This window comes from Aspergillus tanneri, assembly GCF_003426965.1.
Source record: "Aspergillus tanneri strain NIH1004 chromosome Unknown AapTan_5_pilon_pilon_pilon, whole genome shotgun sequence".
In the NCBI taxonomy this organism is placed as follows: Eukaryota; Fungi; Ascomycota; class Eurotiomycetes; order Eurotiales; family Aspergillaceae; genus Aspergillus; species Aspergillus tanneri.
The window spans coordinates 1,973,255-1,986,313 of record NW_022984632.1 but is presented as its reverse complement, the minus strand read 5'-3'; the positions used below and the strand labels follow the sequence as shown (position 1 = coordinate 1,986,313).

General features: G+C 48.3%; 7 protein-coding genes across 7 annotated transcripts; 3 read left to right on the top strand and 4 right to left on the bottom strand.

Moving 5' to 3' along the window:
• Nucleotides 1–542: 542 nt before the first annotated feature.
• Nucleotides 543–1,853, bottom strand: ATNIH1004_010062 (NAD(P)/FAD-dependent oxidoreductase; the record flags this gene model as incomplete). Its single annotated transcript, XM_033574639.1, has 3 exons — nt 543–1,660; nt 1,730–1,735; nt 1,814–1,853. The coding sequence occupies 3 exons, from the start codon at nt 1,851–1,853 to the stop codon at nt 543–545; spliced, it is 1,164 nt and encodes a 387-aa protein (XP_033422657.1).
• Nucleotides 1,854–2,458: 605 nt separating this feature from the next.
• On the bottom strand, nt 2,459–2,904 carry ATNIH1004_010061 (uncharacterized protein; the record flags this gene model as incomplete). The annotated part of the gene is made up of 2 exons (XM_033574638.1): nt 2,459–2,653; nt 2,707–2,904. 2 exons carry the CDS (start codon nt 2,902–2,904, stop codon nt 2,459–2,461), a joined length of 393 nt encoding a protein of 130 aa, XP_033422656.1.
• A 1,909-nt stretch (nt 2,905–4,813) lies between these two features.
• ATNIH1004_010060 (Elongator subunit IKI1) lies at nt 4,814–5,449 on the top strand (the record flags this gene model as incomplete). The annotated part of the gene is made up of 1 exon (XM_033574637.1): nt 4,814–5,449. One exon carries the CDS (start codon nt 4,814–4,816, stop codon nt 5,447–5,449), a length of 636 nt encoding a protein of 211 aa, XP_033422655.1.
• A 459-nt stretch (nt 5,450–5,908) lies between these two features.
• SEC22 (SNAP receptor SEC22) lies at nt 5,909–6,798 on the bottom strand (the record flags this gene model as incomplete). Its single annotated transcript, XM_033574636.1, has 5 exons — nt 5,909–5,971; nt 6,029–6,434; nt 6,499–6,608; nt 6,666–6,700; nt 6,765–6,798. The coding sequence occupies 5 exons, from the start codon at nt 6,796–6,798 to the stop codon at nt 5,909–5,911; spliced, it is 648 nt and encodes a 215-aa protein (XP_033422654.1).
• A 130-nt stretch (nt 6,799–6,928) lies between these two features.
• On the top strand, nt 6,929–8,620 carry ATNIH1004_010058 (uncharacterized protein; the record flags this gene model as incomplete). The annotated part of the gene is made up of 4 exons (XM_033574635.1): nt 6,929–6,984; nt 7,122–7,302; nt 7,369–7,848; nt 7,907–8,620. 4 exons carry the CDS (start codon nt 6,929–6,931, stop codon nt 8,618–8,620), a joined length of 1,431 nt encoding a protein of 476 aa, XP_033422653.1.
• Nucleotides 8,621–9,195: 575 nt separating this feature from the next.
• Nucleotides 9,196–10,598, bottom strand: ATNIH1004_010057 (short chain dehydrogenase/reductase family protein; the record flags this gene model as incomplete). Its single annotated transcript, XM_033574634.1, has 5 exons — nt 9,196–9,732; nt 9,787–9,857; nt 9,913–10,077; nt 10,134–10,219; nt 10,318–10,598. The coding sequence occupies 5 exons, from the start codon at nt 10,596–10,598 to the stop codon at nt 9,196–9,198; spliced, it is 1,140 nt and encodes a 379-aa protein (XP_033422652.1).
• Nucleotides 10,599–10,904: 306 nt separating this feature from the next.
• Nucleotides 10,905–13,004, top strand: ATNIH1004_010056 (CLPTM1 family protein; the record flags this gene model as incomplete). Its single annotated transcript, XM_033574633.1, has 3 exons — nt 10,905–12,077; nt 12,146–12,631; nt 12,687–13,004. 3 exons carry the CDS (start codon nt 10,905–10,907, stop codon nt 13,002–13,004), a joined length of 1,977 nt encoding a protein of 658 aa, XP_033422651.1.
• Between the last annotated feature and the right edge of the window lie 55 nt (nt 13,005–13,059).

The following is a 13,059-nucleotide window of genomic DNA, read 5'->3' as shown; positions in this document are numbered from 1 at the left end:
ACGTAATATGCTTTACTCACAGATTTAATTATCCTACTCTCTGATATGCTGGGTAGACTCAGAAAAAAAAAAATCATTCCACTACATCTGTTCGAATCAGCGAACAACAAAATAAAATATTAAGCTTCTCTGTGATTGAGCGGCGCCATATAAAATAGACCATCAGCCTATGTATTGTCGCCGTATTTGCTTACGGTGAAAAATCATCTATTGTATAACTTCAAAGGTAAATGTAGTCTCTATCTTGCAGAAAATCAAAATGGAAGAAAGTGCTACGCTAGGAAGCCGGGAAGGATTTAGTATACGTATGTACCATAGCAGCTTTGTTTGACTTAAAAACCCTCCAAGTAACAGTGCTGTTGATGGGGATATGTAGACAATACTCGTAGCGTGGAAAGACTATAGTTACTAACTAGACATTACATATATTATGCTTTCTCTGTTGTCACCTAGAGTTACTCTGTAAACCCGGGCTGCAATGAACGCCATTCAATCACACCCGTTGTATTACACCCCGTGGATATAGATACAAAAGGTCTATTCTAAAGATAGTTTCTGGGATCAAGGGACTCAATATCTGCGCTCTTGGCCGCTCCATCAAACACAAATTCGCTAATCAGCTTGCCAGTGCCCGGGGCATTTTGAATACCCCAACAGGTGTGACCTGCAGCAATATACAATCCCTTGGTTCCAGCATGACCGACTAATGGCCCTCCGCGTACGGCTTCCACGTTGGGTAAATAACAAGCTTGACGTGTTAAGACCTGGCCATCACGTAGCTCATCGGAGATACTACCAACGTGGTCGATGATATCCTGGCATCGCGCTTGATCAACCTCGACATCGGCAGCCGTCTCTGGGAGTGGTACAACGTGATCACCTTCACCACAGGTATATACCGTATTGTCAGGACGAGCATAAATTTCCGGTCTCGCAACTGTTGGGTGGGAGTGTTTTGATGGGTCGAAATTGGTGGGTATTTCTATATTGGTGAACAAAGCATAAGCACTGACTGGTCTCGTAGGTCGAATCACGACGCTATGGGCACGCGTTGCCGAGATAGGAGCTTCTGGTAAAACCGATCTTGTCCACGGGCCGGCCGCAACTACCACGTCTGTGGCGGGAATCGTGCGTGATTCGCCTGATGCTTTGTCCGTGTAGGTAACCGACTGGACGGCATCTCCAGCATAGCCGATCCCTGAGACTGATCCAAAGGTGATATTCGCGCCCTTCTCTTCGGCAAGTTTCGCGATGGATGTAGTAAAGAGGTACGGGTGAACTTGAGCAGTCTCTCCAGGCTCGCTCATACTGTCGTATCCTCTCATCAGGTCCCGTTCAATCCAATCAAGATCTGGTAGAGCTGTGGGGATTGTCCGTTGAGCCTTAGCGGCAGCATTCCGCTTTTGTAGTGACACCAAACTCCCAGATTCCCCTTCGGCCGCTTCCTTCTTTTCACTTAGTGGACGACCTCTTGCGATGAGCTGCCCGCAAGAGACTTCTCTGTATCCCCATCGATATTTTCCCCCATGCTCTTTGGCCAGTTCAGCATGCAGTTTATAGCTTAATGGTACAATATCGCTAGGATATGCCCATAATGCTAGAAGGCCGCCAGCTTTGCCTGACGCCCCCCCTGCAATCTCGGACGCCTCAATGAGAGTCACTGAATGACGTAATGGGTCAAAAGATGGATGCCTTGTCAAATAATATGCCGAGCAGCATCCAATGATACCGCCCCCTTGAGCAGAGTTGTCAGCCAGAACCTGGATAGTGTTGTGGGGGTAAAAAGTCCAGAAAATCAGAAGCAGTAACATACCAACTATTACAATTTCACGGCGTGGGCTAGTGGGCGCCATCTGGAGGTATCGTGTGATTCCAGAACCTAATGCTTTTATAGAAACCGCGATGATGTGAAGTTGAAAGAGTCCAGAGTTGTCTCAGGTAATGGCGAGGGGAACCTTTTGACATACCTACGTCACTGTGGTCATGTGCCGAGCCAAAGGCTCATAGTAGAAAATTAACGAGCGAAACCATCAGGCCAAAACATGACATTTAAAATTCTAGTTTGTACAAGGATGAAATTCGCTAAATAGTTTAGGTTCATATTAATCGCAAAAGAACGTGCTCCTCAAATGCATATAGATTACCAAAATAAGACTAGAAAAATGTCCCAGCCCTCATAAGAAAAGAAAATGGAGGGTAAAAAAAAAAAAAAAGAAGAATGAGCAAGATGGAATGGCATAATAAGAGACATACACCCTCTACCTTGAAGGGCTGAGTGGTCGGTTGAATCCTCCTATACGGTTCATGTACTGCCGGTATTCTGTCTTCTTCTCCTTCCGTATGCCATAAACATTGTTTCCGGGAACTTTAGTGTTCTTTGTGCTTCGAAACCTGCTAAATCCCATGCTTTTGCGCATCATTTCCTCTATGTCATCCTCTTCCACTGGGTCGTCTGTGTTCAGGTCCATTCCATCTCGGGACCGCGGTGGCTTGGTATCTGCGGTACCATTTGATTGTCCCCGAGGGTCTCTGCGGTCATTTCTGCGGTCGCCTCTAGACCCTCGAATTGGAGGTGCTCTGGATCTATCTCTGTTGCCATTTCGAGCAGGCGATCGAGAACGGTCACGATACCTGTCCCCTTTCGATTGGTATCCTTCGCAGTCATTTAGCTATTAGAACGATTATAGGCTATCTTGAGCTACATACCTCGTTTTTCGTACTGTCTGTCGCGGCTAATGCTCCTCCTGTCTCTTGGTCCACGATCGTCTCGGTCCCTGTCTTTTCGGTCGCGATCTCGGTCACGGCGGTCCTTAGACCAACTTCTGTCGCGCCGTCTGTCTCTTCGGTCTCTCGATCGAGAGCGATATCTTCTGTCATCTCGAGGGCCGTCACGTCGCCCGTCATCCCTCAGGTATGGTTCGCGTTTTGGGCTTTTATCCAAATCCTTGTCTGATTCTTCTGGACGCGCCTGTCTATCACTAATCTCCCACATTGTCGAGCTGTCAACCCGTCGAGCACGTTTTGCTGGCGGTTCTGCCATTGCTTTGTCGGTGGTATCTTCTTTGCTCTGCTAATGTTGGGTTTTCCTGTGTCACCCGCTGATCGGTTGGAGTCGCACAGTGAAATCTCGGCGGCGGTGTAAAAAGGTCCCTTGTAAAGACTAGTAAGGCCGAAACAAAAGAAGTTAATTAGCTAATAATAAATTTATTTCATTATCAAGTTCTTTTTTTAGGGGGGTATCAATGGTCTAGAAGATAATATGGCGTCGAAGTCTCTTGCAGTAGATGGAAGATGAGGAGCGCGAGTTTACGGTTTCGGAGATCTACCTACTGTGCAATAATTAGCTAAACCAGATCGGGCTGTCCATCCGCTTCGGTTTTCGACCAGTTATGCTCAACTCACATTTGCTGTTATTTTACATGAGATTTTGTTATTTACAAATCTATCTACTCACAAAAGTTACAAGTTTTTAACAGTTAAATCCTGAATTTGCAATCCCCTGTTTATTTATGGAACTGTGACTGTCCCTATTTATGTATTAGTTTTGTTTACTCCAACATTAATAGAGTGCACGTTTACCTAGGTATCCAATTTTCTCCACGCGCCGATGGCTAAAAGATAGCCAAGGAATTTTTACTATTTACTTGGATTCCCCAGTTTGACAATTTGGATCCTATTTTATAATGTCACGCACTTTTTCCTAGGACTACTAATCAGTCCCCTGGCTAAAAATCTACCTAGGTAGATATACCACCCTACTTAATTTTGATTCTAAGGCCTTTTGCCAAATACAGTAAATTTGAACGCTGTATGTAATGTAAGAATATAAAATAACAGTGACTTAAGATTGCTGTGTAAGCTATTCTAGTGGCAAATATGGTAAAAATTATAAAGCTAAAGCATAATAATAGGCCCGTATACAGATATTTGACCAGTATATAAGATAGGTGGCAGACATTAAACATCTGGTCTGCAACATTTCTACAATCTACTCCGTACATTGGTGTAAATACCAGAACGCACCAGGCGGGCCGTCCCGATGAGCCTCAGGCTAGGCCCAATTCCAGTAAAGATCCGTCATTCCGTTGAAATCTTTTATGTCCGCACTTTCCAGCCCCTCCATGGACCGCAAAATCCCCGCAGTCTTTTGCTAACAACGTATAGCTCCTGTTCACCTCTTACTTACTATATCTGGGTGGCTAGTGCATTGGGAGATATGGCTCCCACAGGTCTGTCTCACAGACAGACGCATAATTTGCTTTTGATTTCGAAGCTCCTAAATCTTAGAGATACAGCGTCGCCGCTCACTCTGCTTTTGGATTCGCTAGAACAACCTGCTACCCCATTGATAAAGGAATATATCCGGCGTGCAACAGTAAGTAACATCATGTCATATAGGACTAGTGTCACCAGCGGAAAGGTTAGGTTTTAGCCACCGCTTGTGCCGAGGTCATCGAATTCTAAAATGCGATGTTTTTTAATTATATCGACTAATTAGAACAGCTCTCAAAAGTTCAAATCACTTTCGTTGCTTTTGAATCATTGAAAGCACTGCATGGAGTCGATGTATTTATTTCAGCTCGGGGAAAGAGCCCTGCAGGAATTTTAAAGGAAGTCAACTCTGTTTACCAGGCGACATCATCCAGCCCTCCAAGTCGTATGTACCAGCTCATTCCATGCTTCAGTGGCAGCCCTCAATCCAGACTAATATGCTATAGGTCATCTAATTATAATCGATTCCATCAACCCTCTTCTCCACTCGAAAAGAATTGATGCGCAATTCCACCTTTCCACATTCTTAAGTTCATTTGTGATGCCTCAGAGTCCGTCAGCACCTAAGATTGAATCCTCTCTCATCGTGACTTTCCATCAAGATGTTCCAAGACCGCCTAGTTTCTCGCCTTATTCGCCATCCCCACTCTCCATATTGACATATCTCGCAACAACGGTTATTCGGCTCCATTCATTTTCGCACATTCTCTCTCAAAAAGCTGCTCGCGATCGCAGTCTGGCAGCACCTGTTTTTGGTCTGGAAGAAGGACAGGATGGGGTTCTTCTTGGGAGGGTGGATAAACCGATCGGCAGTGGATCTGTCGGAGGGGTGGTTTTAGAACTGGAGCATCGGCGGAAGAGCGGTCGCGGCGTGTTGGAATGGTATTTCCTCCCTCCTGCCTCGCATTATCCACCAAACCAGGCCAAGGAGATTGTCACACTACTTGATGACCATCCGTTGTATCATCCCCCCGAAGATCTGGACACGCAAAACAGTGAAGAAGAGCCCGAGTCGACATTTGAATTGCGTCTCACTGAAAGACAGAGGAAGGAGAGGGAAGGTGTGGTATTACCATACTTTGATGCACAGAATGGTAATGGCCCCGGTGAAGGTGGACGTATTCTATACGATATGGGAGAGGAGGACGATTTCGATGAGGAAGAAGACGAGATATAAACTCTATCCTCCCGAAATCCACGTTAAAGTGCCAGTCACTTCCTACCGCACAGTTAGGTGACCTGAACCGTGCAAATTCAAAAAAAGAATTCGACTAGGTATGCGATGGTTAAATGATACGAAAATGCTTGAACTTGCAGTTGTACCTATATCGCCTCAGACCTAGTAGCCACGAGTTTCGGCATTGACCCCGTGCAGAGTGTCTATCGCAAACGCCAATATCTCCCTACAAGTTGAAACCCGGCCACTACGAATGCCCATTTTGACGATAATCGTTTCCCAGCTCGCCCTTCTGTTTGCGAATTGCATTTTGAGGGCACTACTAGCCTGATACGTCGATCATGATCTTAGCACGACTGCTGGAGGCGAAGGAAAGGGCGTGATGTCCTGCAACACCGGAAAAAATATGTATACATTCATTATGAGTGGGTATCCAGAAGCGACCGCTTCGCGAGAGAATCAGAAGAAGCGCCACCAGATAAGGAAAATGAAAATAAATCCGACACCAGCAAAAGGGCCGTACTATAACATGTCAGTGAGACAGTACTTTTTAGAATTACCGGAACGGTGTAAACCCACTTGTTTCATCAACAACTCCCAATTGATGCGTACCGCGGCTTTCCTGTACTTTTTACTATCTTCGCGCAAGCGTCCCGACAACTCACCCATCCTTTCCAGGCTATCGCCTCGGTACAAGAGATCCTCGATATTCTTTGTCATGACTTTGGTTACATCTCGAAGTTCGTCGTTAAGCCGATCAAGGTTTTGCGAGGCTCGACTGTCCTGGTAAAGCTTCTTGGTGCGCTGGATGAATGTGTCAAACTCTACGCAGGCATAGGGTCGCAGATTGGGAGACTGGTATTGTGCGGGCGAGTATGTCGTGGTAAATTCCGTTGCTAGATCGGCGAGATAGGTAAATGCTAGCTTGCGTGGATAGGAACGATCGCATATGCAAAGGAAACAAATATCATCTTGAATGAGATAGCTAGTTCGGACAGTGAGCTGTTTTATTTGTTCCAGAATCTGCGTATTGCAATACGTAGACTTACTGTAGATTATACTGGCCCGATTCAATACTAGCTTGCGGTGCAGCATTGCGACTCAATCGCCGGAAGATCATCTTGGCTTGTCCTTTGATTTCCGAGAGCTCCACCTCGGCCTGCAGGAAATAGCGCCGTTAGCTAGGAAAATCTGGCCTGCAGTGAATGTAACGTACCTGTTCATCGTCCACCGACGCAGCCAACATGAGACCTGCTCCCAACGTCAGCAACTTGCATACAACTTTCTCCCCTCTTCCCACTGCGCAGCATCTTACCATCAAGCCTGGCGATCTGAGTTGATTTGACCATTGTGGTGCAACTGTGCTTGGCCCTACTAATTTTTTGAGTTGTCTTGACTAGCCAGCAGACCACAGTTTCGCCGATACCTTATACACTCTGTTTGTTGTCCAGATCGACGGACTTTCCAGACTGGGGAAGAATGGTCCGCAAGCGCAGGGCGGTCGGTACCGGCAGTACCGGACAGCGACCGAGGAGGTACGTACCAATTACGGAGGCTTCTTCTACCTACCCACGACATGGCATGCTCCATGGGCCGCTGAAAACGGTTCATGAGACCACTCACCGTGCTCTATTTGACTTGAACAAAATTTTTAACTATGATAACATCCCAGGGGTCGGCCCTCTATCCCTGCTGATGCCGCCAGCCCAGAGGGCACGGTTGAGTCTAGCTTGGCAATGTCGTCTACAAACACCAGGCCGAAGCGGAATCCAAGAAGAGCCGCCAAAGATCCATGGGAGGAAGAAAAGCTGATGACGAGTACCAGCTCGCCGCTGGTGGGACTGGATCTCGTGGTAGGTGACGACGATGGCGCATTGAGAGGAGCCTAGAAGCAGTCGCTGATGTACCTGTTCGGTTAGAAACTGCTTGCCCGCCCCGAAGCTTGGGATCGTCTCGAGGAATCTGAGAAACAAGAGATCTTGAGTTTACTTCCGGAAGGCACACATCCGAATCCCTACCCCCCTCCCGGTGATCCTGATGCAAAGATACCCCCCTTGCCCGAATCGTTCTTGCGTTACTCGAATCATTGGCGCGACGGTGTTCGTAATTTCCAACTAGATCTCCAAAGCGGTCGTTATGATCCAGATTGGCTGCACCAGGCTGAAGAGGCCATGACCCAGCGAGCTGCGGGGAATTTTGATAAGTTCAAAGAAGATGAGTATGAAGAGTTTTGGGGGCAGAAACAAAAGCTCGATAAGACAATCATTGCAGGGCAGAGCTCCCGGGTGAAATTGCAAACATTGGTTGAACAAGGGCTCGTTCGCGAAGGTGATGTGTGGAAGTACTCGCGGGCCTTCTCGAAAGGACCCGGGAGGATTCTGGTGGAGAAAGAAGCCAAGGTACGTTTATCATTCGATATCCTCAGCCTTCTTGGCCCTCTTTTTAACAGTTCTATAGATTGTAGCAATTAATGGCCCACGTCTGACCTTCGCCATTCCTCCTGGTCAACGTGTATTTCTTTCCAATGTCAATGGTCGTTCAAACGATTCTGAAACCAAAGTTCAAACAGAGAACAATACATCGGACCGCAGCGAAATAGAAGGGAGCCATATTACTCCAAGCAGCGAAGAGACGCCGTCACATACGAATGAAAAGATCGAGACTGAATTCGCCGGAAAGCGTAAATCTGACACTGCACAACCCACGGTTCAAAAAAGGCGCCGAGGACGAGGTAAAACCACGAAAATCGAAGAACCTCCTGCTTGTGACCCCGTGCCGTCTTCCTCAAATGACCAAGGGGAGGCCCGGCAATTAGCAGTGGAAGCTAGGGGCTGTCCATCAGCAGCAAAAGCAACTTCGGAAACCGGTGAGGCGCATGCGAACTCGCCCAGAGTACAGAGTGATGACCAAACGGTGGTCGGCGCGTCACTGCCCGCCAATGATTCGGCCAACGAGACACGCCCATCTATGAGTACCGAACAGATCGAAAATCTAATCATACCGAATATCACCTGGCCTAACGCGCTCGCATCAAAAATCGTCGAGGTCGATGGCCGGGTAGAGAAAGCTCCCCATGGAAATGCCTGGAAAGACTGTCGTTGCTATAGAAACAACCAGGACATGGGTAGCTTATGGGAAGTTAGACAGGCTTGGTTCCTTAAAAATACATAGTCTGTTCCGTTTGGTTTTCTGGTAAATTCCAGCGTCATTCACTACGTTCAATCCCTTTTTCGCGGGGTTTATTCATAGGTACGTGAGGAGGTTCTACGACTCGAGATGACGGGTTCTTCGAAAGATGTATCTAGAGATTTCATAGAAGGAAAATCACTATTGCTTGGTCCTAATGCTAAGTCTCTATAATAATTCATAGTATTGATTTCCCTGCGCCAGGTACCTAGCTTCCAAGGGAAGGATGCTCGGGAGAGACACTTGCGGCGATGGTCTTGATACCTAGGTCAAATGCTATTCTTGTAAGCCAAAGTTGATATAAGAATAAAAAGGATAGTGGTATTTTCAATTTGCTATGTGTCGTGCTATATTTGAGTTGTTGTGCAGTGGGGCAGAGTGTTGAATTTATTGAGGTCAGCGCCTCATATGGCTGTGAACTACATTCCGCCATGCCAACCATCATTCTTTGGAACTATAAGATTGATAAGTTTAGATTAATTGGAGCTAATCTATGAATTATGGTATCGCGATAAAGGAACTGTAGGGAACAAAGCCCGGGGGATAAATCTGGAAAGATGTCAACGGCTGAACCCACCTATATTATCGTCCCTTGAAACTCGGGCTTGATCCTCATCGGCCGCGTAGTCAACGGCAAAACTCGACTGGATGAATTCTTCCAATTCTTCGCTGACGGTCTTCAGCTTTTCTTTGACACTTGCAACGCCTTCTTGTCCGACGATATGACGAGAGGGGGGATTGTCATGCCCTCCAATAGCAGTGATGGCGTAGACTGTTTCCGCAACCAGGACCTCCATATGTGCCGAACTTAGTGGAGGATATGTTGATAGAACTTCGGGGCGCGAAAAGGGCCCGTCTTCGGTGGAGGAGCCTTGGCTACTGCGTTGGGAGTTGTCCATCCCGGCCTGGGTATGAGGCAAACGAGGCACAAGTCGGTTAAGGATCCCGCGGAACAGAGGTGCATGGTTCACGCTGGGCGAGTACGCGGGAACGATGGGAGGCACGCTGGTGATCAAGTTCGTGAGAATGCCGATTTCAATGCTGCACTGGAAGATCGTGAGCTTGATGTTGAATGGAGCGATCTCGTATGCAAGGCTCTGGAGTGCACGTTAGTATCTGGGCATCAACTCGCATGAGGAAGTTGTGCTCACATCGCAGAAGCCTTCTAGTGCCCAACCCGCTGCGCAGTACATCCCCAGCCCCGGTGTGCCAATATGAGCTGCTGCTCTCGGTTAACAACGAAGAGTCTGGTCCGAGGAAGCGATCCAATTCCTTACTAATTCCAGAAATCACCATGACATGTCCGGATTGTTGTCTCCTCATATGAGGCAGCGCTGCTTTGATGATGTTGAGAGGTCCAAAATAGTTGGTCTCGAACTGGTCCCGGACCAGGTTCAGGGCCTGCTGAGAGGCTGACAGCTCTTCTACTGTCCCGATAAGTGCTGCGCAAACTGTCAACCACAGGCATCGTCCATGGGTGCAAAAAACCCCTACATACCTTGGCTTGTACAGCAAAGAAGAATATCGATTCTTCCAAAGGTCGCAACAGCTTCCGCGATCACAGCTTGACATTCTCCCACCACCCTGTAGGGCACCGCTGTCAGCCACTGACATGCCTTTTTGCCCAATAGCCATTCCTGTAACATTCAAAAAAAAGAAAAGAAAAGAAAAGAAGATCGCACCTTATGTCCAACAGTGCCGACTTGAATCGCCGCCCCCACCCGTCGTCGCGATGACTCTCGATTTCGGCCAGAAAGGCATCAAATCCTTCACGACGGTCCTCGTCCTGCTCTGGATCGGTGTAGGATAGTCCAACTAAGGCGCAATCCCCATGCGCCAGAATCTGACGAGCGACCGAGATCCCAATGGGAGAATCGCCAGCGGTAATCACCCATACCCGGGGCTCATTATGGGCTGGGAACTGCGGATGAGAGTAATCGGGGGAGGCATGACTGGCCGACATTGAGATCGAAGCTTCACTCGCCAGACATGTCCATTAGGCAAGATATAGGGCCCTCGAAGCGGGTTGAGTTGGATGTGTGGGGGAAGTGCAAGAAAAACCCCGAGATTGAATCATAAAACGGTTCGATTTATGTCATTTCCGCCCAGCGAATGATAGGACCAGACCCTTTCTGGACCAGCGCGGTCGGCGGCGTAGTCTTCCTCTCGTCCGTGGCCTTTTCTCCAACTTCCTCCCCTTGGCCTTCCTTTCACATGGACTAGGTTACATCTTTGCCTGCATCTCTTTTTTTAAACCTCACCCAGGACTATGCCTGAACAACGGCAGCGCAGGGATGAGCCCGAACAGCAAGGTGTGCGTATGCCAAACATCCACATGGTGATGGAATTACATGCTGACAGACAGGCGTCACTTCCACAGTCCGGCCTCAAGGGAGCCATGCAGGGTCTGGCTTTCTTCATGCTGATCCAATTTATCGCCAGCCAATTCTTAGGGGGACGACAGCAGAATACTACTGTCGGTGGAAAATCCGGGGGTGCGATGGATTTCATGACTCGTCCGGCGCGTAGCGAAATCGAGAACTACAGCCCTGTCCCAGATGTGGTGGCCCCGATATGGCCTGTAGACAGTCTCTTAGATATGTACATTTACGTGTCACCGTCGGTCGTGCTTCCGCCGTTCAAGTCGCTTCCATCGAGCTCTCTTGTGCTTGCGGAGAAGAACTTCACGCTTGGGAATTACAGCGACACTAGGGAGATCGACACGACGATTAAGGTCCCCAAGGAAGTCCAACAGAACGGGACTTTTTTCGCGCACTTCTTTGTCGGTCTCTCTGGGAACCAACTGGACCCAACAGCCAAGGACTACAGCACGGATAAAGCGGTCCACTTCTTTCGCCCTCTTAACCAGTACCTTCCCAAGAAGAAAGCTAAGAAGCTCAAGAACCTCCTTGCCCCCCTGGAAGAAAAGGAGGAAGATGATGATGATAGCACACCGGACGTCTCGACCGTGTCCTACTACCATCCCAACTTCACGGTATCTTTGATCCCTGACTCCGGAGTCCAAAAATACCGCCAGTTGCATCCCGCTGTCCGACAGTATGTGCAGCTCGAGGCAACGGGTGCACGAGACATCTCGGGGCAGAACGGATGGTACTATCCGATCGTGTATCTGAACACATTCTGGCAGCTGAGGAGCCACATGATGGAACTCAACTCTACCGTGCAGACGGTGCCTATGCACTTGACCCTCAGCAACCTGCAGAATTGGAAGTTCAGCATGATGGCAAGCGTCGACGAGAGCTCGAAGCAGACTGCCCGGCAAGCCGCATATGGGATGACCACGCCTGGTGGTGGCGATGGCAGTGAGTTTGAGATGATCAAGACGGTCCTCCTAGATACGAACATATACCTGCTGGGCACGACGGGCGTTGTCACGATTCTACACATGGTCTTTGAGATGTTGGCTTTCAAGAATGATATCGTAAGTGCACTGACACCTAGCTTATATATGTCTGAGGAATGTAACTAACGGCAGCCATTCGTGGGCAGGCTCACTGGCGCAAAAAGAAGGATGTTGTCGGAACGTCCGTCCGGACCATCCTGGCCAATGTCTTCATGCAAAGCGTCATCTTCCTGTATCTGATGGATAACAGCGACAACACCTCGTGGATGATTCTTGCCAGCCAGGGCTTTGGGATTCTCTTGGAAGCGTGGAAAATTACGAAGACGGTAGATGTGCGCTTACGTCCGCCACCAGCGGGCTCCTTTTTCTCTTTGCTGCCGTACGTCATTGCCTTCGAAGACAAGCACAAGCTCAGCGATACGGAGCAGAAGACCAAGGAGTACGACGAGATTGCGTTCCGTTGGCTCTACATAATCGCCGTGCCCCTCTTGGCTGGATATGCGGCATACAGTTTGCTCTACAACACGCACAAGTCGTGGTACTCCTACGTCATCGAGACGCTTGTCGGTAGCGTCTATGCCTACGGTTTCTTGATGATGGTTCCTAGCTTGTATATCAACTACCGCTTGAAGGTGAGCGCATGATAGAACGATATCCTGGAATAAGCTAACATCGCTTCGCCTTTAGTCCGTCGCTCATATGCCAGGCAAGGCCTTAATGTACAAGTTCCTCAACACGTTCATCGACGATCTCTTTGCTTTCACTGTGAAGATGCCGTGGCTTCATAGACTTGCAACACTCCGGGACGACGTGATCTTCTTCGTTTGGCTCTACCAGAGCTGGAAGTACAAGGTTGACTTCAAGCGTGTGAACGAATTTGGGCAGGGAGGCGACAGTGACGCCGAAGAGCAGGAGCCTGCTAAGACCGAGAAGACCAAGCCAGAGACATCATCCCAGGCGTCTGGGAATGAAACTTCTAAATCCTCTACTCGGAAGAGGAAGTAAGAGATCCACAGTGGATATTTATGTCCCTTTTTCTCCCTTGGTGCATCACCTGGTT